We start from the raw sequence: 24,754 nt of genomic DNA on the forward strand, positions 1-24,754 counted from the left end.
TGATGAGTACCAGGTGCTGTATGGAAGTACCGAAGCCCTATATGGTACACCTGAAACTAATATAACACTGCATGTTAACTAGAATTAAAATAAAAAATTGAAAAAAATTATTATAAGATCGAAAAACCACAGGGCTCACTTTAGTAGGGTTCCCTTAAGGATCAGCGCTTATAAAAACAAAGGGCCTGATGTTACTTCACATTTTCATTGAACATATATGGCCTTCTGAAGAGCCACCATGTGCCAGGCATGATCTCAGGTGGCGGGGATGAAGGAGGGACTGAGACCAAGCCCCTGCTCTCAGGGAGGTCACAAGTACGTCTGAGTGCCACGAGGGAGAAGCACGGAGCGGAACAGGATGCTGGGGTTCTCTGGTATTTTCTATGGACAGGTCAGAGCAACTTCTTGGGGGAAAGAACCCGTGAGCCGAAGCCTGAAGGACGTGAGTGAGAGAGCCCTGTGGCTCCCGGAAGAAGAAACACTCCGAGGGAGAGCAGGGCAGGTGCCAGGGCCTTGGCACAGACCTCGGAGCTGACCCTGGATGATGAGAAGTCATTTTGACATGAGGACCGACGTGATGCAATTGACTTTCAATCACTCTCGTCGGAGAGCGGACCATGGGAAGCTCTCAGATGGGCCGCAAGGCCACTGTGAGGCCAGGTGCCGTATGATGGATGGCAGAGGCCAGGGAAGAAGTGGGAGGTAGGAGCCGGGGCATACAGAGAGGGAGAGCCGGCAGAATTTGCCGATGTGAAGGCGCAGAACTCTATCACAATTCAGACATCCCTCCGCAACTAACCTGAATTCCCCTTTGGGAGGCCGTGCACCTCAACCTGAGAGGTTCTGTCAGTCATATGCTTAAGCGGGGCAATTTGCAATTCATTCTCCAGCCCAAGACCAGAGGGCAGAGAGAAGAGGGGCATCTGATCACCCGGGTTTAACTCGGGCACAGAGCTCACTGCAGTTCTAAGTACGACGGTTTTGCATCACTTCAGATGGAAAAACACACACACAAGGATTTAATGCTAATGATGTGCTTAGATGAGGAGATCAGATACTGCTTTTCCTATAGGGATCAATGAGGAGTTAATGAACTAAATATAAATATCATCAGTACATTTTGATGAAAAATTAAGTGGCATCAATTTGCCCACAGACTTCGGACCTTATTCATGACTTTACACGTAAGATATACTCTGTGATAGTTACAGTATTGAAGTCTCTCATCTATAAGCCAACATGCTGTTTAGCATAGTGGTTAAGAGCCCAGTCTCTATGAACCAGAACTTCTGAGTTCAAATCCAGGCTATGCCATTAACCAGCGGTGTGATTCTGGGAAAATCACTGTCTTCTCTGGGCCTCTGCATCCTTGGTTCCTCAATGGAGCTAAGATTTTATTTACCTCATGCTCTTTCAAATCATGATCTATAAGACGTTCAGAGCCAACTATGTATGGTGGAAGTATTTACTGTTTTATTTTAAGTGGTTTAAGCAAGTAAGAGTCCTTTTTTTTTTTTTTTTTTAAGATTTCGTTTTATTTATTAGAGGGAGAGAAAGCACAGCAGGGTGAAAGGCAGAGGGAGAAGCAGGCACCTCGCTGAGCAGGGAGCCTAACATGGGGCTCAATTCAACACCCTGCACATATGACCTGAGCCGAAGGCAGATGCTTAACGACTGAGCCACCCAGGCATCCCGTAAGGAAGAGTCTTATACATAACTTCTGCAACCAAACCAGAAATTTCCCCTTTGCTTTCTATGAAGCCAATTTAGCTGTGGCATTGCAACACTGAAAGCAAAAATAATTTCTTCATTTGTTTTCCTAGTGTAGGTAGGGGGTAGCAATCACTGTCTTCATTTCCCAGAGGACGCTACTCAGAATCACAATGCAAACCAATGGCTGTGCAAGGCAGTCACAATGACGGGGTGCAGTGAGGTCTTATTGAAGTGTGTGTCTACACCATGGTAACACGGACAGCTGGCGCAGGCACGTGCTCGATCAGTGAGAGCAGGAATGCGATCCTTACCGTCACTGCCGTCGCTTCCATACCCAATTTTTGGCTTTTAACGTCTCTTTATCATGTTTCTAAAGGTATGAGGTGTGACTATGAAGCTGAGGGAGAGGGACCTTAGGAAAGATGGAGCAACCCACTGCTTCTAAAGTAAACTTTCAAAGAAGAGGATTATTCAGAAGTGAAAGTAGCTGTTTAACTTTATAACCCGATTATCCTCCAAGGTGGACGTTATAGTATCTAAATGGGAAAGGGCCATGAGGGCAGGAGCCTAAGAATGGTTGCAACACTTGTACATCAGAATCACCCTGTAGCGTCTACAAAAATACAAGATGTCTGGAGGGCACGCATCATCATTAATACACTGTACATCTGGGTAGAGCTCTTTTTTAAAAGATTTTATTTTATTTATTTGAGAGCGAGAGGTAAAGAGAGAGGGAGCATGAGCCGGGGGAGGGCCAGAGGGCGAGGGAGAGAGAGAGATGGCAAGTAGACTCCCCACTGAGCATAAAGCCTGATGTGGGGCTCAGTCTCACAACCCTGAGATCCTGACCTGAGCTGAAATGAAGGGCAGAATGCTTACCTGACTGAGCCACCCACCTGGCCACACCCGACCTCACCCCTTTTTTTTTTTTTAAATAAAAAGCCAGCCCTACCCAGTTGCTTCTGATACTAGGTAGTACCAGTAAAACTCGACTGATTTATTGTGATTACTTCTAGGCCCACAGTTAGCACAAATGCGTTCTTATTTTACCACGGTCATGCACATGCAATTAAGTAGTATTATTCCCTTTTTTTGGGGGGGGTGTCAGATGACTTGCCTAAGGTCACAAAGCAAATAAAAGTAGGACCTGGGATTTAAACTTGCATCATCTGGCTCTAGAATCTCGTGCTCTTTTCTCTATAGATCTGTTAAAAACAGTTAAAAGGGAGGAAACAGGAACCACTACTTAGACACTCAAGATTGAAGATCAGCTTCCTTTGGAAGATCACTGCTCCTGACCAGAAGGAAATGCCCTGAGGCTAGGATCATGACCCTTTCCTTAACTCTTTTTTTTTTTTTTTAAGATTTTATTTATTTATTGGACAGACAGAGATCACAAGTAGGCAGAGAGGCAGGCAGAGTGAGAGGGGAGAAGCAGGCTGGCCACTGAGCAGAGAGCCTGATGCGGGGCTTGATCCCAGGACCCTGGGATCATGACCTGAGCTGAAGGCAGAGGCTTTAATCCACTGAGCCACTCAGGCACCCCAACCCTCTCCTTAACTCTTGACAGTCTTACAGAACCCACTGCTAAAGCAACAGCTGCCCAACCAAAATTCCTAGACTCTCTAGCCAGAGCTGTGCTTGGTAATAGAATAGCCCTTGACGAGCATTTAGCCGAGCAAGGAGGTGTCTGTCCTATGGCCAATACTACTTGCTGCACTTGGATTCACACTTCTGGGTTATTGCCAAATAAGCCAGTTGGCCTGGAAAAGCAACCCCTCTTCTTCAATGGGATCTTTGACTTACTTGATTCTGACTGGTCTGGGTCTTGGGTTCCATGACTCTGAAGTACATTCCAGACATGGCTGATTATCCTCTTTATAATAATCCTAATAGACTCCCCGGTGCATTATGTTCTCTCAAACGCTTTATATGCACATTTGCAGCTGCTAACCAGAAAGCAAATGATCTTCCAAGATCAGAATGTCAGAAAAGGAATGAAGAGAATGACTGACTTAAAAAAAGTGCACCTCAAGGTGTGACCTGTGAATACCACAGAGAGATTTAGCAAAAACTATGAGAACCCCAGAGCAGTCGCTGGGAGTGGGGCTAATGCCTTAAAATTTTGGTTCCATCTCTCAGGCTGAGAGTCTGATTAAAAGGGGGGGGGATTGTTAAAAATGAGACAACAGGCCCAACATGGAGTCACATATGCTACGCACCATATCACCAAACTGAGACCTAATACTCAGCTACCATTTGGGCCTCTCCCAGGAATGAAATCTTCAACCATTCCATATGGAATTACCTGGTCACCTGAGGTCACCTGCCTGACACATACCTGCCTTCCCCTAAAGGAAGGTGACCTTACCACAACCAACCTGTTTTTTGCCTGTATAACTACTTTTCTACATGCAAAAGTACAGCTCCTCAGAGCTCCTTTCTCTCTGCTAGGTGGGATGCTGCGTGATTCATGAATCACTAGAAAGAGCCAGTACAATCTTTAAAATTTACTCAGTTGAATTTTTTAAATTTTATTTATTTATTTATTTACTTATTTGACACAGAGAGAAAGAGATCACAGGTAGGCAGACAGACAGGCGGGGGGATGCGGGGAGAAACAGGCTCCCCACTGAGCAGAGAGTTCGATGCAGGGCTCGATCCCAGGACCCTGAGACCATAACCTGAACTGCAAAGGCAGAGGCTTTACCCACTGAGTCACCCAGGTGCCCCCTTTTTAAATTTTTATTTATTTATTTATTTATTTGACAGACAGAGATCATAAGTAGGCAGAGAGGCAAACAGAGAGAGAGAGGCTCAGTTGAATTTTTTTTTTTAAACACATCAAGGACACCATTTGGGGCATAAAGGTGGAGCCAAAAAATGTTGCTCTGAGGCTGATCTAGCTCAGAATCTAGCTCAGCTGCTCTAGCTCCATTTTGTTGATAAGGAAATGAGTTTCCGAGCAGGAGCAGGAACCTGGCCAGAGGCGCAGAGCAGCTAGGAGCAGAGGGGGAACTAATGGTGGGTTCCTATACCCCCAGGTCAGCCTTCTTTTCTTTTCTTTTTTTTTTTTTTTTTAAAGATTTTATTTATTTATTTGACAGAGAGAAATCACAAGTAGATGGAGAGGCAGGCAGAGAGAGAGAGAGAGGGAAGCAGGCTCCCTGCTGAGCAGAGAGCCCGATGCAGGACTCGATCCCAGGACCCTGAGATCAGGACCCGAGCCGAAGGCAGCTTAACCCACTGAGCCACCCAGGCGTCCCCAGCCTTCTTTTCAATACACACTTACTCTCAAAAGCAAAACTTGCGTTCTCCACTTTGCCAAAGTTTTGCCAAATCTTGAAACATAGTATTCTGACTCAACCCAATATTACATCTTAAAGACTGTTTCACCTACTTATTGGTGTGAATTACCCAAAGATACAAAATACACAGAGAGGCACACAGTTCTGTTATATATAATATCTCTTTTTTTAAAAAAGCAAAGCAAAACGAAACAAAAACTTTTACAGGACAAACTATTTTCTATAAATTAAAAAAAACTATATATATATATATACTATATATATAGTATATATATATAAACTATAACTATATATATATACTATATATATATATACTATATATATATATAGTTTTTTTAAAATAGTAATCACCTTCTAGCATTAATTTCCAACATCTCAAAAAAAGTCTCTAGATTCACACTGGTGTCAGACGACAGGCTCTCTGTATGCAAATACTATGTAAAGATAAAATAAATAAAAAGCATTCTCCTGGTTGCATGGCAGAGGGAGCAGGAGGAAAGGGAAGTGCCATGGAAAGATGGGGAGCCAGGCTTCGGAAGAAGGCACTGTCCCACAAATGATGTCACTGACAGACCAGTAGACAAGGGGATGTTTACAGAGAAGAGACTTGTAAATAAATCAGTAATGGTCCCAGCTGCTGGGTCGTGTGGATGGGCACTTCCCACCAACTCCATGCCTGGTCCAGGAAAACTGTCCAGAAATTGACAAATGATATTCCAACTTCTGCTTGATTTCCAGCTTGGCGAAAAAAAACCCACCAAAGTTCAAAATGTCCCCAATATTAACAAGAAGAGATCTCAAAAATGAGGAGACTGAGAATGAATATAAAATATAAATGTAGCTCATTCCGTCCCAAAGTAGATAAGGCCAGTTCTTTAAAGCACGGAAAGCCTCATCCTCAAGATCTGAATTCCCAAGACTCACAAGAATCACGAGTTTATCAACCTGTTTACTAGGAGCTTTGACAGAAATGAGATTCATTAGAAAGAATTGGCAAAGTGGCCGTTTACTTTCTCATTCAACCTAGACGCTGTCTTTGTTGTTTCACCAAACCTCCTCATTTACAGCCCCACCATACAGGCGTGATGATTAAAATGTCAGCCCGAGTTCCAATAACTAATATATGGCAGAAACAAATATCTTTATATGCTTCCTAGAAAGATTAATAGTCGCTGGTGCTAGCCTGCCACATGTAGATGTGCAAACTTTCTATCCAACACATAAATCAAACACAAGGCATATGGTGTATTTTAAAGACTGCTGATGTTATAGTGATTTTAAATTACTCAGGTTCTGGAATAAACTATGTAGATGTTGACTAATGTGGCAATATATTCTGGTTCTTTCCATGTTAATTTCAGCTTATAAAATGTAATGGCATTAACAAAAACGTCTTAGAAATTAAGAAGAGAGAATGAAAACACATTTGAAACCAAGGGGTATGTTTCTATAATCAGTTGTTTGGTAGTCTGGACATGTTCATTACGAAATGGTTCCACTAACTGTGGTAAGTTAGTAGGTTCTAAAGAAACTTTATTTTATTTTATTTTTTTGGTCTCCTTACAGTGACTCTAATAAAAAAGAATGAAATGACAGATGAAATGAAGGAGCAAATAAATCAGGTAGGAGAGCAGTATGGTTTGTGACCATTAGATGAGCAGTGGCTAAATCAGATTTGGCCCTGATGGACCAAGAACCATTTACGTTTTCAAGTTGCTGGCCACAGAAATCAGCAACAATGCAAAAACTAACGTGATGCAGAGTTAAGTCGGACAGAGCACAGAACTGAAAACCACAGATTTCAGCTGAACTTCTCAGTCATGTAATGGGCTGGCAGCTTCCTACCTTTCAAGGACATGAGAAGAGTGAGAAGAAAGGTGTATGCTGGTATGAAAAGTACTTTGTAAATTGCCGGATTATCCTTAAGTATCAGGTATTGTCATTGTCATCATCATTATCATCATCATCATCACCATCATCACCCACCACCATCATTACCATCAACCACTACAATCATTACCATCACAACCAGCACCACCACCACCATCATCATCATCATCACCATTACTTCATCATTCTGAAGCTCAAGTCACTTTCTACTACATTTCAATCAATGCTGAAAAAACAAGGATCTGTGCAGTCATGTGATCTAGGTACAAGCAGAGAGTTAAGAATGGCGTTGCTAAAGAGAACAGGTTAAAAAATTAAATCTGCTCAGTGGCTTTTGTAACTGTTGAAGAAGGGTTGGATGAGCATCTCAGTTCACAGAGACAGTTGCTCTGAATTTTGGATTTTCTTCCAACAACCCCAGTCATTCTGACCACAGAACTTCATGAGAGCATGAGAACACAGCTGCCGTGACACATGTGAGCTCCTCTGTTGTAATGGAACCAAGAAGAAATAAAAGTCTAGTTCCTGATCTCTTCTCAGGAAGGCCAGAGTATGCTGTGCATGAAGCAAATCATGTTGGCAAAGACTGAGGGAACAACCAATCTCAGGCCCATGGTGTGAGGTGATCAATCAGCACGAGTCACAAGTACATATCCAGGAGTAAGACATTTCAATAGTAAAACTATTCCTCAGTGCGAGGTCCTGGGAGTTCTTGGTGGGGCAGAGGTAAGGGATATAGGCAGCAGAAAGAAGAAAGTCTAATGTCTCAAGATTTAGAACAGATTTCTCTGAGATCCTTCACTACTTCATTAAAATGTGGGTATGCTGAGATATGTTTTTCAAATGATTGGTGGAGAGCTGTCATTCCTACCAAGTATAATTGCACACCCATTCACTTATTCATTCATTCACTCAATCTCTTTTCATTCATGAATGTCTAGCACGAGTCAAGTATTGTGTTAAATGCTGGGATACAACTGTCAACATGTAGACATGAGCCTATGATATAAGCCCTGCTTTATGGATCTTATATTCTAGTTAAAAAGAGCAACAACGAAAAATAACTAAATACACAAAACAATGAATTGTGATGATAATAAAAATGAGGTGATAAAGGCTAGGAAAACACGGAGTGCTGCAGTAAAGATTACAAGGAGCTGGGGGACTACTTTTTATTTATTTATTTATGACTTCTATTTGTTATATTATTTATTATATATTTTATTTATTATTACTATTTATTTTAAAAAATTTATAAAAATAATAAAGGTTTTATTTATTTCTCTGAGAGACAGAGAGAGCACTAGCCGGGAGTGGGGCAGAGCAAGAGGAAGAGAAACAAGCAGATTCCCTGCCGAGAAGGGAGCCTGATGTGGGGCTCAATCCCAGAACTCTGAGATCATGACCTGAGCTAAAGTCAGAAGCTTAACCAACTGAGCCATCTAGGCACCCTGGGGGACTACTTTATTCTTCTTTTTCTTTAAGATTTTATGTATTTATTTGACAGAGGGGGGAAGGGGACTACTTTAAATAAGTAATCAAAGAAGCCCTCTCACAAGAGGAGACTTGAGTGAGATTGAGCCAGCCAAGTGAATAGCTGGGGAAAGAGCATACCAAGGAGAGGGAACAGGACGTGCAAAGGCCCTGAGACACCCAGGGCTTGGAACTCTAAAGACACTCTGGAAAAGAAGCCAGGTGGCTAGAGCACAGTGACGAGGGGAGAGGACTGTGAGATGAGGTTGGAAGAGTTACCAAGAGCTACATTTTTGCATGCACACTGTGCAGGCCAGGTTCAGAAGAATAAGTACTGAGATAAAAATATTAATGATTTTTTAAAAGCACAATGTGATTTACATTTAAAAGTTTCACTCTAACTGCATGCATATAGCATAATATACAAACACAACCTTTATTCTATAGAGGTTATTATTTGGCAGAATTAGGAGGTATTTTGAATACATTTCCAATACTTAAATAAAAATGATCTGAAAGAGTAGACATTTATAAAGCCCCCCAAAGTCACCTGAGGACTGGTAAATTAAACAACCGATCCTGGGTTAAAAAAAACAGACAAATCATAGAACAAAAGAAACATACATACCTCCTCGTTGCACCAACAACGTGACCTCACTTCCCTTTGGACATTCGATCAGCATATCCACAACTTGGTTGTGGGTTAGAGCCTGCACATTCTTCTTATTGACTTCCACTATAAGATCCCCTTCTTTCAGGCCACGGCACCGTGGACTGTCCACAATCTGTTTCACTCTTTGGCCCCCGCCACCAGGGCTGTCTGCGATAGTAAAGCCAAAGCCCATTGGCCCTTTGACTATATGAACAGTTATGAGTTCCGGCTGAGTGGCTATGGAGGAAGCCAAAGAGACAGTGTCATTGGGGTAACCATGGGAACCGTTTGAAGCCACGTCAGCAGGGCTGCTGGGCCTGGCGTCCTTCATGCCATTGACTTTGCCTGTTTTACTGCTGTGACTGGCTGGCGAATCATAGGTCTCCTGCCCATTCACAATAATTGGTTCTTTATCCAAAATGGCTACCGAGGTCACTAAACTCGTATTGGGGTCATCTGGGTCAAAAGGCAACGGGTAACCTCGGCAGAGTTCAAGGTCCACGCTGGCACCGATGGGAATGGACTGGAAGATTTTCACAACTTGTGCATGTGTGTGTCCCAAAACACAGGTGTCATTCACGCTGACAATGACATCTCCTGCAAAAGAGAAGAGTTTCCGGGTTAAAAAAAAAAAAAAAAAGATAGCCAAAAAAAGTTCTATCAACATTATAACATAAGATCCTACCAATAGGAAGCTGAACTAAAAGGAATTTGGGGGTGGCATCACAGGGCACAAAGAGACTGCTTCTATTATTTCTTTTGACTGCTAATAAGACATTCTTGTAGCATCTATTGTCTTCCGTGCTAATGAGAATATAATGATCATTGAAACAACACTGTGATTTCTTCTTTAAAAAAATTCTTGCTGCAGAAATCCAAGATTAGAATTCTTCTATTCAGACAGATCTAATTTTTTAGTAAATAACCGTTTTACTATATTCAATAGCACCCTAACAGTGCCCCAAATTTCAAATGGCTTCAAAGTTCTGCATCTCTACCAGGGACCGCATTTCTCTAGTGGAGAGATCTTGCAGACTCACAGTGTTTTAAAAAAGCATTTATAAAGCCATGCAATCGTGATGCTGTTTTCTCTCATTCGGGGGCTGGGTGGCAATCTCACCGCACAGGAAATGCGAGGGCCACGTGGTTTCTCTACCTGTTTCCATCTTGCCGTCCAGTGCGGCAGGACCATCCAGGACCAAGCTCTTGATCTGCAGAAACTCATCAGGTTCATCCCCTCCCACGACCGTGAAGCCAAACCCACGACTGCTTTTCCGCAGCTTCGTGTGAATGAACTTGCCTTTCAACTCAGAAGGGTTTCGTGTAAAAAAGGGTTTGCCTGGATGAAAACAAGAAGAGTATAAGGAATGTCACTACGAGTGAAAAGATGACTTCGGTAAGCATTGACACAACTTAAGGATCACGGTCTGAGCTCCTGTGCTTCAGGTGTCTTAGGAAAGTCCTCTCTTGATTGCAGTAATAAGGGGGGTCCCAGACCCCTTTGTTTAAGAAGGGGGATATGGTCCCTATAGGGTTTCAGCATAGAGACCCAAAGTTAAACAGAAAAGAATGGAACTGATGTCCATCCTCTGAAACACTTCTTGGTTTCAGTTCATGTAGTTTGACAGCAATTGTGCTGCCACAAGTTATTAACACAAGATGAAATAGATCTTTGCATCTTCTGTTTTGCTATAGTTTCTATTTTGAAGTACAACCTCCAATGTATTGCCTTGGGCTTGGCTTCTACTTGTCAAACCAATACAGCAAAAACTCTTGTTATCTAATCAAACAGAAAACACATTCTGAAAATACATAGAAAATACTAAGAAACATACGGTCACAAAGAATGATTGATAAAAACATAGAATCACTGCTTTCAAATGAGAAGAGTCATTACTTTGAATTGAATTCTAAATTTAAGTCATTTTTCCTATTAATTTTCATCTTTTAACAATTCATAAACGAGCCCAGATGTGTCCACTACTAAAATTTATTGTTTGAAGAAGTTTAGGACGCGTGGCTTAAAATATTTCTTTAAAAATCCAAAACATCTAAACTGAATAAATTAGTTACTAACAGCAGCTATACACGTCCGAATTCAGTTGTCTCATCTAAAATAAATTAATAGCTATACAGCTAAATAACTTCCAAACACACTACATATGGTTTTAGTGAGTTTCCCTGAGGATACGCACAGTAACATTTTGTACACAAAACAAATTTTATTTTTGGTTTTGTTAGGCATTTCTCATTGAGGAACTTACTGGAATTTCTCTGGATATCCCAAACAGTGGACATAATTTCATGTTTAGACTTTTTAAACTCTCCTAATTAGACTTCCCATCTCCTGCCCTCTGCCTGCTGTAGCCTCCCCATCTGTCCTATTTCTTTTCTATCCAAAAGTGTTATCCAAACAAAAACAAAACACCCAGGAGAAAAAGTCTCCATATACTCCTGCACCAGAGCCTGGGACCCAGGAAAGAAAGTTATTTTTGGTTAGCTATAGCGAAAAGGCCTTTTTCAAAAGGTCTCTGGGCACACATACAAGTTTTAATTGCATATTTCAAAAGTTTCCGGCTTTTAAAAAGGCTCTTTTAAATTGCCCAGAGTCACAGCTCTGCTCACGAACCTCCCCGTCACTACAGCAGTCCCAAGGCTGGTTGGGAGGTGACAAAGCACAGCCCTGTCCCTGTGGCTAACGAAAGGCAAGGCTGAAGCCTTCTCCATGCAAGGTCGTCCGTGGAGGCACCAGAAAGGTGGTGTCAAGTGCACTGGGGGCTTGTGGGGAGGCCGCTGCTACGGCGATTGTCATGGAAAATTGAGGACTGGGTGTGTGGGAACAGCTACATCCTTAGGGAGTTTGGAGAGCATGAAGGGAAACGCATTTCAGTTACGCAGAGACACCTTCTCAGTGAGGCTTACGTCCTCTGACCACCTTATTAAAAACTGCGATACCGGGGCGCCTGGGTGGCTCAGTGGGTTAAGCCGCTGCCTTCGGCTCAGGTCATGATCTCAGGGTCCTGGGATCGAGTCCCGCATCGGGCTCTCTGCTCAGCAGGGAGCCTGCTTCCCACCCCCCCCCCCTCTCTTTCTGCCCGCCCCTCCATCTCCTTGTGATTTTTCTCTGTCAAATAAATAAATAAAATCTTTAAAAAAAAAAAAAAAAAAAAACAACTGCGATACCTCCTCCGACATGCCCCACCCCCCTTTCCTGCTTTATCTCTGTCCTTCGCCTTTACCACCATCCCACACGGTAGACATTGTATCTATCGGTTTGGTGATCTCATTCTCGCCCATCCCCCTGCACAAAGGGCCCTGCAGGTGAGTACACACACACACCAGCCCTGTAAGCTCCAGAGGATTTCTGCTTGCACACCCTGCAGGTAGAATACTGCCCGATTCACTTCCCGTGCTCCAAACATCTGCGCTGAATCAATGAATGAATGCACAACAGCACAAGGAAAGCCGATGGAACGTCTTTGAGAAGGCGGGAAGAGGTGGTGGGGTGTTTAAGCTTCTCACCCTTATTATAGGCAAAGTTAGCAAATGTGAAGAAAATGTGCCTGGCAGTTTAACTGAATGAATTTTTTTTTTAAAGCCATTAGCATATTTTGAACTTAGAAGGTTTCCAGCTTAATAGAGACACGAGCAGAGCAGCGCTTGGAAATGACACCGCTGACTTCCTTTCTCAATGCTTCCCTAGGGAGGGACGATCACAGGGTTTCACATTCACACACGGTTTATTACGTCTCACATGTGGGTGGGTCATCCAATAACGGAGCTTCGGGAGAGAAGCAGTCTTCTCCCACCAGCAGTGGCATTTGGAGCTCTCTGCTGCAGCCCTGTGGTACATGTCATTTTCTCAGACTTGTCTGCGGACAAGTCACCGGTTGTACCATCTTGTTATGTACGAAAATCACCTGAACAGCAGCTCATGTTTTAAAAGTACTCGTGTGGGGGTACTTGGGTGGTTCAGTGGGTTAAAGCCTCTGCTTTCAGCTCAGGTCATGATCCCAGAGTCCTGGGATCGAGCCCCGCATCGGCCTCTCTGCTCAGCAGGGAGCCTGCTTCCTCCTCTCTCTCTGCCTGCCTCTCTGCCTACTTGTGATCTCTGTCTGTCAAATAAATAAATAAAATCTTAAAAAAAAAAAAAAACTCTAAAAAAAAAATAAATAAAAATAAAAGTGACAAACCATAAGTGACTCTTAATCTCACAAAACAAACTGAGGGTTGCTGGGGGCAGGGGTTTGGGAGAAGGGGGTGGGATTATGGACATTGGGGAGGATATGTGCTTTGGTGAGTGCTGTGAAGTGTGTAAACCTGGTGATTCACAGACCTGTACCCCTGGGGATAAAAATATATGTTTATAAAAAATAAAAAATTAAACATGCAAAAAAAAAAAAGAAAAGTACTCGTGTGTAGGGACTATTCTAGACTCGATCAGGATCTTTGGGATCTTGACCTAATATTCTGCTCTTGGACGACCCCAAGGAGCTTGCTTCCTTGCCAGGTTGGTACTGTTCTGGGCACCTATGTTTGTACACCCTGGACGTGTGACGTCCGGCAGCACGTTCTGTGACACGGACAACACTCCATAGCTGCCCTGTCCGAAACGGCAGTCGCTAGTCACAGAGAGATCTTGAGCCCTCGAAATGTGGCTAGTGGAACTGAGGAACTGAATCTGTCATTTTTATTTTTCTAACATTTGATTTTTAAAATTTATTTATTTGACACAGAGAGTGAGTACATAAGCAGGGGGAGCAGGAAACAGAGAGGGAGAAGCAGGCTCCCCGCTGAGCAGGAACCCCCCCCCCCCATGTGGGGCTCGATCCTAGGACCCTGGAATCATGACCTGAGCAGAAGGCAGTCGCTTAACCAACAGACCTACCCAGGTACCCCTGACTTTGTCACTTTTTTATTGTAATGGATTTAAATGGCAACATGTAGCCAGTGACATCTGTACCTGGATGACACAGATTTCGAGTGTGTAGGGAGGTGTCCCCCCCATACACAAAAGGACAAAAATGTAACAAACAAACAAAAAAGGTTTTAGCCAGCAGTTTAACTGCTCCTACCTAATAGCAATGAGGATTCAGATCAGGTGCTCTACCATTCACTGTCTGTGTGGCCTTGGGCAAGTCGCTAGAGCTCTCTCTGCGTGTGGAGATAATGGTGGTACCAACCTCACTTTTGAGGAGAGTTATAAGGAATACCTGTGGCAGATAATACAGGTGAGGTGTTTGGAGGGGAGGGTGCCCGGTAAATAAGGATAGCCGGATGGATAAATGGGTGTTGTTATTTTGGAAGACGGTGTTGGTGGAATGCATGCTGTAGAAATCTCCAGAAATCTCTAAGCACCAGCCAGAATTCGAGAGGTTTCTGCAGAGCAACTCTCTTGAACATGATCACTTGCGAGAATGGCAGGTGCACTGCTGACCCAAGGAAAAGTGGTGAACTTAGCAAAATTCATTATCAAGCAGTCTAGCCAAGTTCACCACATAGCTTCTTCCCGAGAGTACCACAGGCTGTGAGATGAGGACACCGAGGCAAGGAAGGGAGACAGCGGGAGGTGGCAGAAGAAGTTTTATATTTAAGAAGTACCAAGGAGGCCAGAACCTTGCTGTCATGAATGTTATTAGCTGCTGTGTTCTATCTTTATTAAAACCATTAGCACCGTAAAAATGTGTACCCAAGCCAGGAGACGTTATCTTACATAAACTGGTATTATTACCCATCTCTTCACAGGACCAGTGAGCAAGGAAACAACTCCTTTCTCATGAAAATTATAATGGAGGGATGGAAATTAGAGAAGAGTTTTTCTACGTATCTTTTCAAATCTAACACAAAGATACCTCCTTAACAATGCACGGGGAATGAACATTAGTCTTTTTAGGTCTGTACCACAAACATTCCCCAAGTCTATTGAATATAATGGTCGTTCTGTTTTTCTTATTTAAAAGAGAAAAAATAAACAACAACAACAACAACAAAAACCTTCTTGAATCTTCTCTATCATGTAAAAGTAATGAGGCCAAAAGCGGCAAGATTTTGGAGCTATCAGTTTTCAAAAATGAACCGGGGCGGCTGGGTGGCTCAGTTTTTCGTTAAACGTCTGCCTTCGGCTCAGGTCATGATCCCCGGGTCCTGGGATAGAGTCCCGCATCAGGCTCCCTGCTCGGTGGGAAGCCTGTTCTTCCCTCTCCCACTCCCCCTGCTGTGTTCCCTCTCTCGCTGTGTCTCTCTCTGTCAAATAAATAAATAAAAACTTAAAAAAAAAAAAAAATGAACCTCTCTAGGGGCTCCTACGATTTGTGAATGTAAATGAGTGGGACCCAATGAAACATTATACAAGACGCATAAATACCAAATTACACCAAGAATAGGGGATGAACATTTAGAACCAGAATGACACCAACTCATTTCAACCGTGGCGAAGCTCAGAAACCCTAATGGCAATTTGTCATCATTTTCAGAGCATTATAATTAGCTGCAAAAATTTACACGAAAAAAGTTCCTCATCTTCTCGACAAGTCTGATTAACAATACATGCAGAATTTCTAACCTTACGTTTTTCACTATCAAAGAAATGATGTGGGAGTTACAAGTTCCTTTATTTTATTTTATTTTTTCAATTTTTAAGCTCAACATCTAGCCGTTATAAAAACAACTTTACCCTGAAGTGGAGCTTCTCTGGCGGGCTCCGGATTGCTTGGAGGGTGGTTTGGAATGACAGGAGGCACAAGCGATGAATGATCTTCTGTCCATTCTATAAGAAAAAGAAACAATGTTCTGTTTTTCCTTCAAGCTGCTAATCAACTCACTCGGGACTCACCTTCTGAATTATACAACTACCCAAACCGATAAAACCAGGCACAGAGAGCTCCAATTCAAAAGAAATGCACATCTGTCCCCACTTTTTGTTAAGGACATCAAGATTCTCTGTGTGTGTATCTCTGTGTGTGTAACTGTCTGTCTCTCTCTCTTAAGGCCGTTGATTGTCTGTCTCTCTGGTAAGAACTTTGTCTCTCTCTCCTAAGACCTTTGAGAAAAGAGGTATTGTGATATGAACAATAAAACTTCAGTTCTCTCTGGCTGGAGAGTCCAAAGTGAGACCAAATAAAAAGTATCGGGAAAGATACACAATCAACTGACGCCAGCCCAATAATGGAAAAACTTCTCTAATGGTATTGAGACACCAGCTGAGCGTCTGCTCATCCGAGGTGGTAAAGGTGATTTCAGCAGCTGCCCGAGGTGCTGTCCTCCATCGTCTCTCAAACCCTAGTGGGACCCCTTGCCAACACTCCTGTGTCTTAACTGTGCTCCTAGTCCCCTTGGAGGCCCAGAGATACCTCACTGTGAGTGACTCCTGAGAGGTACACAGTCACTTTCCAGCCAAGCTAATACATTCAACGGTACGCTCCCATTCTCTAAGCAGCACTTTCTAACACCACAAAGTTTTACCAGCTCGGAAAAATATATATATATTTTAAGACTTTTTTTCTTAATAGAAAAGAAATGCAGGTAGAAAGGAGAACTTTTCCATAGGTGCATACACACACACACTCACACACAGATACACACACACACTCTATCCAAACGCACTCTAGAGGGGGCCTGGCTGGCTCAGTTATCATGGAACTCCTGATCTCAGAATCATGAGTCCTATGTTGGATGGAGAACTTACTTAAAAAAACAAAAAGAACAAAAAACAGAACAGTAACATACAACCTATGGCAGTGGTTGCCCACCTAGGGCTCAGAGGCCGAACTGGCCTTAACGTCTATTTGTATACAAATTTCGAGCCAAGGATGGTTTTTCCTATTTTTAAATGGTTGAAAAAAATTAAAATGGGAAATACTTTGTAACCCATGAAAATTACATGAAATGCAGATTTCAGTGTTCATATATAACGTTTCACTGGAACACAGCTGCAACAATTCATTTGCATATTGGGTATAGAAACTCTTTCACACCGTAAGGGCAGAGATGAACAGCTATAATAAAGACTGCATGAACAGCATATCCACTAAAATAACCACTAGCTGGCCACTGAAAGAAAAGGTTTACCGACTTCTACTCTATGGTCTATATTTATTATATTCAATATTATAATAAGAAAAGTACTATATTTGATTTTCATGTGTTTGCTATTTACACATTATATGTTGAGGGGTTATTAAGCCTATCATTTTAAAAGGTTGCAATGAAAAACTAAAAAACCCTATTAATAAACAGATGACTGTTAATCAGATCTATTAATAAAAGATGGCTAAATGAAGTGGAGAGATTCATAAAATGGAAAATTATCCAACCCCTAAAAATTAGAGGGTAAGTCTATATTAACCAGCTTTGAAATATGTATAAGAAATAAGTTTAAATGAGAGCATGAGGTCACAAAGCTAATATATATGTGTGTATATATACATATATGCATGCGCACCCGTACATATAAGTTATGATCTGATCTTTGCTAAAATATGCATCTATGTACAATCCTAGAAAGATTCTGCACTATGTTTATCACTGAGAGTGGGATGCGAGCCAGCAGGGGAGAGCTCAATATTCTCCGTTCTTGAACTGTTCAGACTTTTGTAAAGAACATGAACTCACTTACAGTTTTCAAAAAGCATTTCAAATTACCAGCTTTTTCTGACTCCTACATGTCACGTTCCTATGATTAGAAGCTTGTTTCAGACACAGGAACTCCTTCTAAAGTGCTCAGAGCAGTCTGGCTTTACAGACCAGTTGGTATTATAGACATGCTGGGGTAACAGGAAGTTCTCCAGTTTGCCGACAGCCTATTTCTAAATTAAAGTGGAGAGCTGGGGCGGGGGAGGGGCTTGGGATTGCACAACCCCCCCACTCCCCTCACCCCACCCCCAGCTGGTCTGGGTTCTGGGCCAGCAGAGTTCCAGCAGAAGCTCTATTGTTCCACCCCTGCAGGACAGCAGGTCTGCCGCCAGGCAGGAGGATGTGAACACAGAAGCCGGTTCTGACCACACGGGGGTGTCAGCGTCCAGGCTTTGCCCCAAGCTCCTCTGCCCACACAATCAGGGGAAAGCCAACCTTCTGGCTGCGGCTGCGGTGGCTGCTGGGTCTGCTGGGTCTGCTGGGGCTGCTGGGGCGGCTGCGGTGGTTGCTGCTGCTCCAGCTGCTTCTTCCGTTTGGCTTCTAGAACCGGGTTCTCATACTGTGTCTTCCTGTTAATGTGGCTGCAGCGGGAGGCAGACAGTATTCGGTTAGGAAACATTTCGTCCCCCAAGCAAAATGCCTGTCTGGCCAAGGCCCTTGATTAGAACCGAGCAAAGCAGGTGGTCTGAGATGCTGAGCATCCCGTGTCCAGGTGTAGTTAGGACGAGGAAGAAGACATGAATACTTACCACATCCTGACTGCTTTGATGTTACCTGTTTTTCATGCAAAAATTTTAAAATCTTCAGTAAAGTCCAGAAGATAGGTCCCATTGTTACTCCCTTTTTCCGGTAAGGAAAGTAAATTCCCGAGCAGTTAATAACTCACCAAACGTAACATAGCTAGTAAACATGGATGAGGCATGTACGCTCAGGTCTGCCTGCTTTCAAATCCCAAGATTTTAACCACTGACTCTTCCAAACAGCCAAGAAAGCACCTTACTGAGAGAGGTGCTTTAATTCAACAGAGAGTAAGTAGATTGTTAGAACGGTTTTAAAAAATGAGATTAAAGGGAGATACGATGTTGTGTGTAACATGCAAAGCCAGAGGACTGCGTGACTTCCTACCGCAGTTCACAGGAGCAGAAGCACTCATCCCAAGTTCAAAGAAGGGCTCTACCAACATCTGTCAACTATTTTGATCAACAGACATAGAGTCAGGATTAAAAGTCTAAGCCCTAGGCAAAAAAACTCCAAATGCCGCATACCTGAGCAAATGTGATGTGCTCAAAGTGACAAAGACCCAGATATGACAGAAGGCTCCAAAACTCATAAGGCCACGGCAAAACAAAAAGGCACACACACACACGCGTGCATACATACATATACATGTATATACATGGTTTTCTTGATATGGCCTTAATGTATATACTCATATAATTACACAAACATATACACACAAGCATACATACATTCTTTATTTTTTCCACCAAAATCATACTTCATTAGAGGTTCGGGAACATACCTATTATGTGATTACAGTATTCAGAAATCAAAATATTTCTTAAAGGCAGGCTTGTCAAATAGGGTAATTACCTTTCACTTCTAGGACTAGTTACTTACTTGCTAACTCTTGTAGGCAGTTTCATGCTAAGAAATGGCTTAACATAGCAGGCAGGTAGAGCTGCTAAGACACAGGGCACAGGGACAAGGACCAGATGGGAAAGTACTAACATTCCCCTCAAATCAGGTCTATTGGGGCACCTGCGTGGCTCAACGGGTTAAGCCTCTGCCTTCAGCTCAGGTCATGATCTCAGGGTCCTGGGATCAAGCCCTGCATCGGGCTCTCAGCTCAGCTGGGAGCCTGCTTCCCCCTCTCTCTGCCTGCTGCTATGCCTACTTGTGATTTCTCTCTCTGTCAAATAAATAAATAAAATATTTTTCTAAAATAAATAATAAATAAATAAAATCTTTTTTTTTTTTTTTTTTTTTTTTTTTACGATTTTACTTATTTATTTGACAGACAGAGATCATAAGTAAGCAGAGAGAGAGGGGATGAAACAGATTCCCCGCAGAGCAGAGAGCCCGATGTGGGGCTCAATCCCAGGATCCTGGGATCATGACCTGAGCTGAAGGCAGAGGCTTTAACCCACTGAGCCACCCAGGTGCCCCATAAATAAATAAAATCTTAAAAAAATACATATCAGGTCTCTTTTTCCTATAAAGTTGTTACCGCCTCTTCCCCTTCTCTCTTAATGCACAAATAAGTTGAGGGATAACTCCAAATGAACCCCAGATAGACAGAAAGCCCACTAAACATCTGAAAGAAAGATGATCTGCAGGGTACACGATGGAACTTTATTTTCTGAGTATCAAAGAAGAAATGGAACTTGCTTTTCTAATGTCCCAAATCACCAAATCCTTTCTGTTAGGTACAGAGGTACCAATGTGAGTACTGGCCAAGGACACTTGCTATATTGAGCTCATAATTTTTTATAATAATAAGATACTGAGCATTTTACAATTTCCATCATATGCTCTTATTGCCAGGGCATAATCAGATGACTTTTCATTGCAAACAGAATAAGGGCTAGAAAGCTGGCTAGTTATCTTCATTGCACCAGGTAGGGTTATGATGGTAGAATATTTATATAGCATTTGTTTCTTTCAAAGGATCTTTTATTAGTTATTTCTCATCTCTCTCAGAGCAAGTGACATAGAGTTTATCTGCTTCAATGTCCAATCTCTTGGGTTTCCCTTCTTTTAGTACCTCCTAATAAGAGATGGTTCTAATGAATGGACAAAGTGTGTGGACAGTGCTAGAATAAGGTACATACTATGGAGGTCTTGAGGGTTTAAGAGACTAAAAATGGAAAAATGGAGCTATATGGATGGTCCTCTGGCAAGGGAGAGGCAAAGAAGCATACAAGGGGAGGCGCCTGGGTGGCCCAGTGGGTTAAGCCTCTGCCTTTGGCTCAGGTCATGATCTCAGGGTCCTGGGATGGAGCCTCACATTGGGATCTCTGCTCAGCAGGGAGTCTGCACCCCTTTGCCCCTCTCTGCCTGCCTCTCTGCCTACCTGTGATCTCTCTGTCAAATAAAAAAAATAAAAAAAATAAAAAAAAAAAGAAGAAGCATACAAAGTCTTGCAACTTGGGCCAGTTCTGAATTACCTTCTTCATTCTGATGACATTTCGTATATTAGTAAGATGTGTCTGGCCCTTTTAGAAAGTCTGAATGAATAAATAAGTAGTTACTAAAAAGTTCAGACCTCGGTAGGGCAAAAGGTAGGCAAATAGGTACTACAGAAGAGAACACCTATCCATTTGGTTTGCTTTTCTTATTCATTCATTCATTCATTCATTCATTCAACTAATACTTAGTGAGTCACTGCCAGGACAGTGCTGGGCCCTGGTAAGATAGCGGTAAACAAAAGACACAGCTATCTTGCCCTCATCAATTTTAGAATATAATTTACTCTCTTCAGATTTGTGGAATATTTTCTCATTCACTATAATGTGCATGTATATTTTCATTATAAAACTGTTATGTTGTTGTTATTAGTATCAGTTTGTACCTTATAAAGACGACAGACTCTGTTCAGCATAAATATACATAATTATAGAGGAGTACAAACTAAAATATAGATTAATAGCCACTTACTCTACATAGTAGATACCATAGACAGGGTCTTCAATCTTTTCCCAACCAGCAGGCAGTTCTGAAAAATAAAGGGACATTTAGAGCAGGAAGGTGCATATTCTTCAAGAGCCTAAGGATTTTTAACAACTGAGTGAGGCAACAAGAGAAAGACTCAAAAAAAAAATGCCTTAAATCCAATGAAAACCGTGTATCCTAACAACAACAATCTAGAAGGCAGTCTTATATTTATTTAACAGTGTTTTTGTCTACATGAGGAACAATTCCTTACTGGTATTTTGAACGAGCTAATAAAACTTAATCAAATGTAGTCCCAGATGCCTTTGTGCTGAATCAGCTACTAAAGAGATTTTAATAGAAATATAGTTAAAATTTGCCTTCAGTGGCTGACTTATACCTTAAATATTTACAATTTTCTCATTGTATTTCTAGACCACCCTACCATATAAACAAAAATGGCTGAAAAATTAATGTTTCTTTTCATTTTCAATACAACAGTGCTGCTTTTGCTCTCTCTGGAATAAAATGAAATTTGCATCTTATTAACTCCTTGTTTCTAATTAAAATACTGCCAATTAAGTAAAAGATGGAGTTGAGCTTTCATATAGCAGGCATCCGTCACTCAAGTGCTGTATTCAAACAGGCCCACCTTCAGGAGCACTATGCTTGGGAAAGCTGAAACACAGGTCCCGCCCTCTAGTTGAGGTGGAAGCTTGACATTCCTTTCTCCTGCTTCTGTAAAACGCCACTGTGGGATGTGTGTGCCTTTCGGAAAACTCGCCCATGCTCTACCGGACTTAATTCCATAAGGTTTCCTACAAAGGCTGGAACTTTATTAACTAGCTAATAGTGAGTTTTGCCATAACAAAAACCTACTATGAAAAAGCCCATTGCCCCAGATAATCTGACTTGCTGAAAGAAGCCACCAGGTTGTGTTTTGTGTCACTAAGCAATTCTTTCAAGCAGAGCAGCAATTACTTAAGTTGATTTCAAAGCCACTCGGATATATACACGGTTTCGGCAAGCCTGTGTAATGCCAAACTCCGAAGTGAATCATTATTCCTAGTAGTCAGCTATGAAGACCAACATGAACGGAATGGTACAGACACCTAAAATATCACTTATTTTGAAATACTAGATTCTTTTTTTTTAAACTCAAAAAATCCAGTGGTCACTGTTTCCAAAGAATGACTCTGTCCTCAAGGCACGGGGCTTATATGAGCCACAAACAGTCCCATACTGAAAACAGAGTCACGCGCATGCACCCAAACACACACACGCTAATTACTCAAAGTTTATGTTTTGCTCAGATTTGGCTGCATATCAAGAGACATTAATTTCATGGTTTTTGCTCCACATGTTATCTATTTGCAAACAAAGAGACAGGTTTTCCCCCTTCTCTTCTATTTTTTTTTTCTTCTTCTTAAACACTTAGCAGGTTTTAAAGAAGTCTTTGAGTTCCAGGAGACATAGCTACTAAAATGCAAGACAGGTCCAACGTGCAGATGTTGATGCTACTTGGCATTTTTATCCACCGAGCCTTCCGAACTGATGCAAATCAAATGCCTGGGAAATGGTTTCCCCTTACAAAGCTGGAAATTACCATTTAAATGAAAATGAACCAGGAAAATCTTTCCAAGGAGTTGAGAAATCGAAGATTAAAAAAATGCAAATTGGGGCTCGTCCACATGTTTGTTCAGGCATGGGGCAGAAGAGTGCGCAAGTGTGAGGGGACCACTCTGTGTTTCACTGGACCAACTCTTCCAAAATTTGCAACCTTGAATGTTTGGCCTATCTTTAGATAAGATGGGTAATATTAAGAATTTAATTCATTTGTACCCTTACAGTGAGCACTAATATACAGAATTGCTGAATCACTATATTGTACACCTGAAACTCATTCAGTACTGTACATTAACTCACTCAATTATTAATTTGTCAACATTTAGAGAGTATCTACTGCCTCCTTGAGGGTGTGGTGGGCGCTGGAACACAAAGATAATGATTAAGTGCACAACTAAGCAGACAATTCAAATACCATATGGTTAGTGCTTTGACAGAGGACTGAAGAAGGTGCAAAAAAATAGAAGCCACCTCTGACCTTCGTCCTGCTGTCTAGTCAACAACTTTATACTCTAGAGGTAAAAAATGCGGCAGATCAACTGATATTCCTGGACGCTTGTGAATTTAAACACATCTTCTGGAACAGATTAGCAAACTCCAGAAATTTTCCAGTTTTCCAAGCTAAAACTCATTTTCTGTTGAAAAGATAGACTTCTCACTTCCACTGTGGTGATTAACTTAATAATAGGAATTAGTCTCCTAATGCTTAAAATAGAAATGGGTCATTGATTTAAAAAAGGAAGATGTTTTTTTGTCTCGAAATTTGTCTTTTGGTTCTAAGAAACTGAGAATGACAGAAAATGCCAAAGCCTAGAAAATTATGACATTATAATTTATTATTATTATTATTATTATTATTAATTTATTTTTTTAACTAAACACTTGGATGTCACCTGAAGGGTCAGCCCTTTTGTCTAACAACTGCTGGACATCAGATCAGAACATAACTACCTGACACAGCTGTTTTAGGCAGCTAAGACCTTTTCGGGGTTGCCCAGACTGGGGACTGAACCTTTGCTCTACCACTTCATCGGTCTAGTATTAGACGTGACTGAGTATCTTGCAACGACATCTTTCACCTGGATTTACTTGAAGGGTCAACTATGGATTAAATGAGGATGCCTCTAAGACATTTTGCACAGCACCTGGAATGTAGCTCAACAAATAGCAATGTTCTAAGAAAACAGGAAAGGAACAGAACAGATGTATATAGCCTGCTTGCAAGCTAGCCCTGCCCTTAAGAATCTCATTCTGTACTAATTGTCCGCACAGAAGCAAATATGAAGCAGCCCCATGTTCTACGTTTTCAGAAGAGATATGTCAGCACATAGACTGAAAGTCATGCTCATGATCACAGATAGATTTCAAAACTGTGACTTAGTCTTGGTGGGGAGGGAACCTCATTTTCCTTGTCTCTACCTCTCTCAGTTGGTGCCGGCACCTAAATACCCTATAATTTCAAAGGGGAGCACACTTTTCAATTCTGGGGAAATGTCTGCAGAGCATGTGATAAATTCTGCAAACCAGAAGTGCATAATGCAGCAACAGACCCAGCTCCAACCACTGAGTTCAGAAATGAACTGTGTCCAACACCTACACCAACCGCCCCCACCTCTCAGAGGCAGATAACAGACAGGGTTTTCTTGTCACATCTGGAATCTCATTGTTCTCTGAACACCTGACAGGTGCTATTGTTTGAAATTAGGACCCTCTTATTAAGAAAATGGGCAGTGAGCTTGTCAACAGAATCTGGAATGAATACAAAAGAAAACTCTGTGTGTGTGTGTGTGTGTGTGTGTACACACTA

At 41.9% G+C, this 24,754-nt stretch overlaps 1 protein-coding gene across 18 annotated transcripts in view; it reads right to left on the bottom strand.

Annotated features, from left to right (window-relative positions):
- Positions 1-24,754, bottom strand: part of MAGI1 (membrane associated guanylate kinase, WW and PDZ domain containing 1) — a 635,724-nt gene that overhangs the window by 68,529 nt on the left and 542,441 nt on the right. For all 18 annotated transcript variants that reach the window (XM_059390124.1, XM_059390112.1, XM_059390111.1 and 15 more), the window contains 5 exons: positions 21,328-21,385; positions 18,103-18,248; positions 15,710-15,802; positions 10,193-10,375; positions 9,013-9,633 (listed from right to left, as the gene is read on the bottom strand). In XM_059390124.1, coding sequence (XP_059246107.1) covers positions 9,013-9,633; positions 10,193-10,375; positions 15,710-15,802; positions 18,103-18,248; positions 21,328-21,385 — 1,101 coding nt within the window. The remainder of the gene's footprint in view (positions 1-9,012; positions 9,634-10,192; positions 10,376-15,709; positions 15,803-18,102; positions 18,249-21,327; positions 21,386-24,754) is intronic.

The sequence above is a fragment of the Mustela nigripes genome, chromosome 2 (assembly GCF_022355385.1).
Source record: "Mustela nigripes isolate SB6536 chromosome 2, MUSNIG.SB6536, whole genome shotgun sequence".
In the NCBI taxonomy this organism is placed as follows: Eukaryota; Metazoa; Chordata; class Mammalia; order Carnivora; family Mustelidae; genus Mustela; species Mustela nigripes.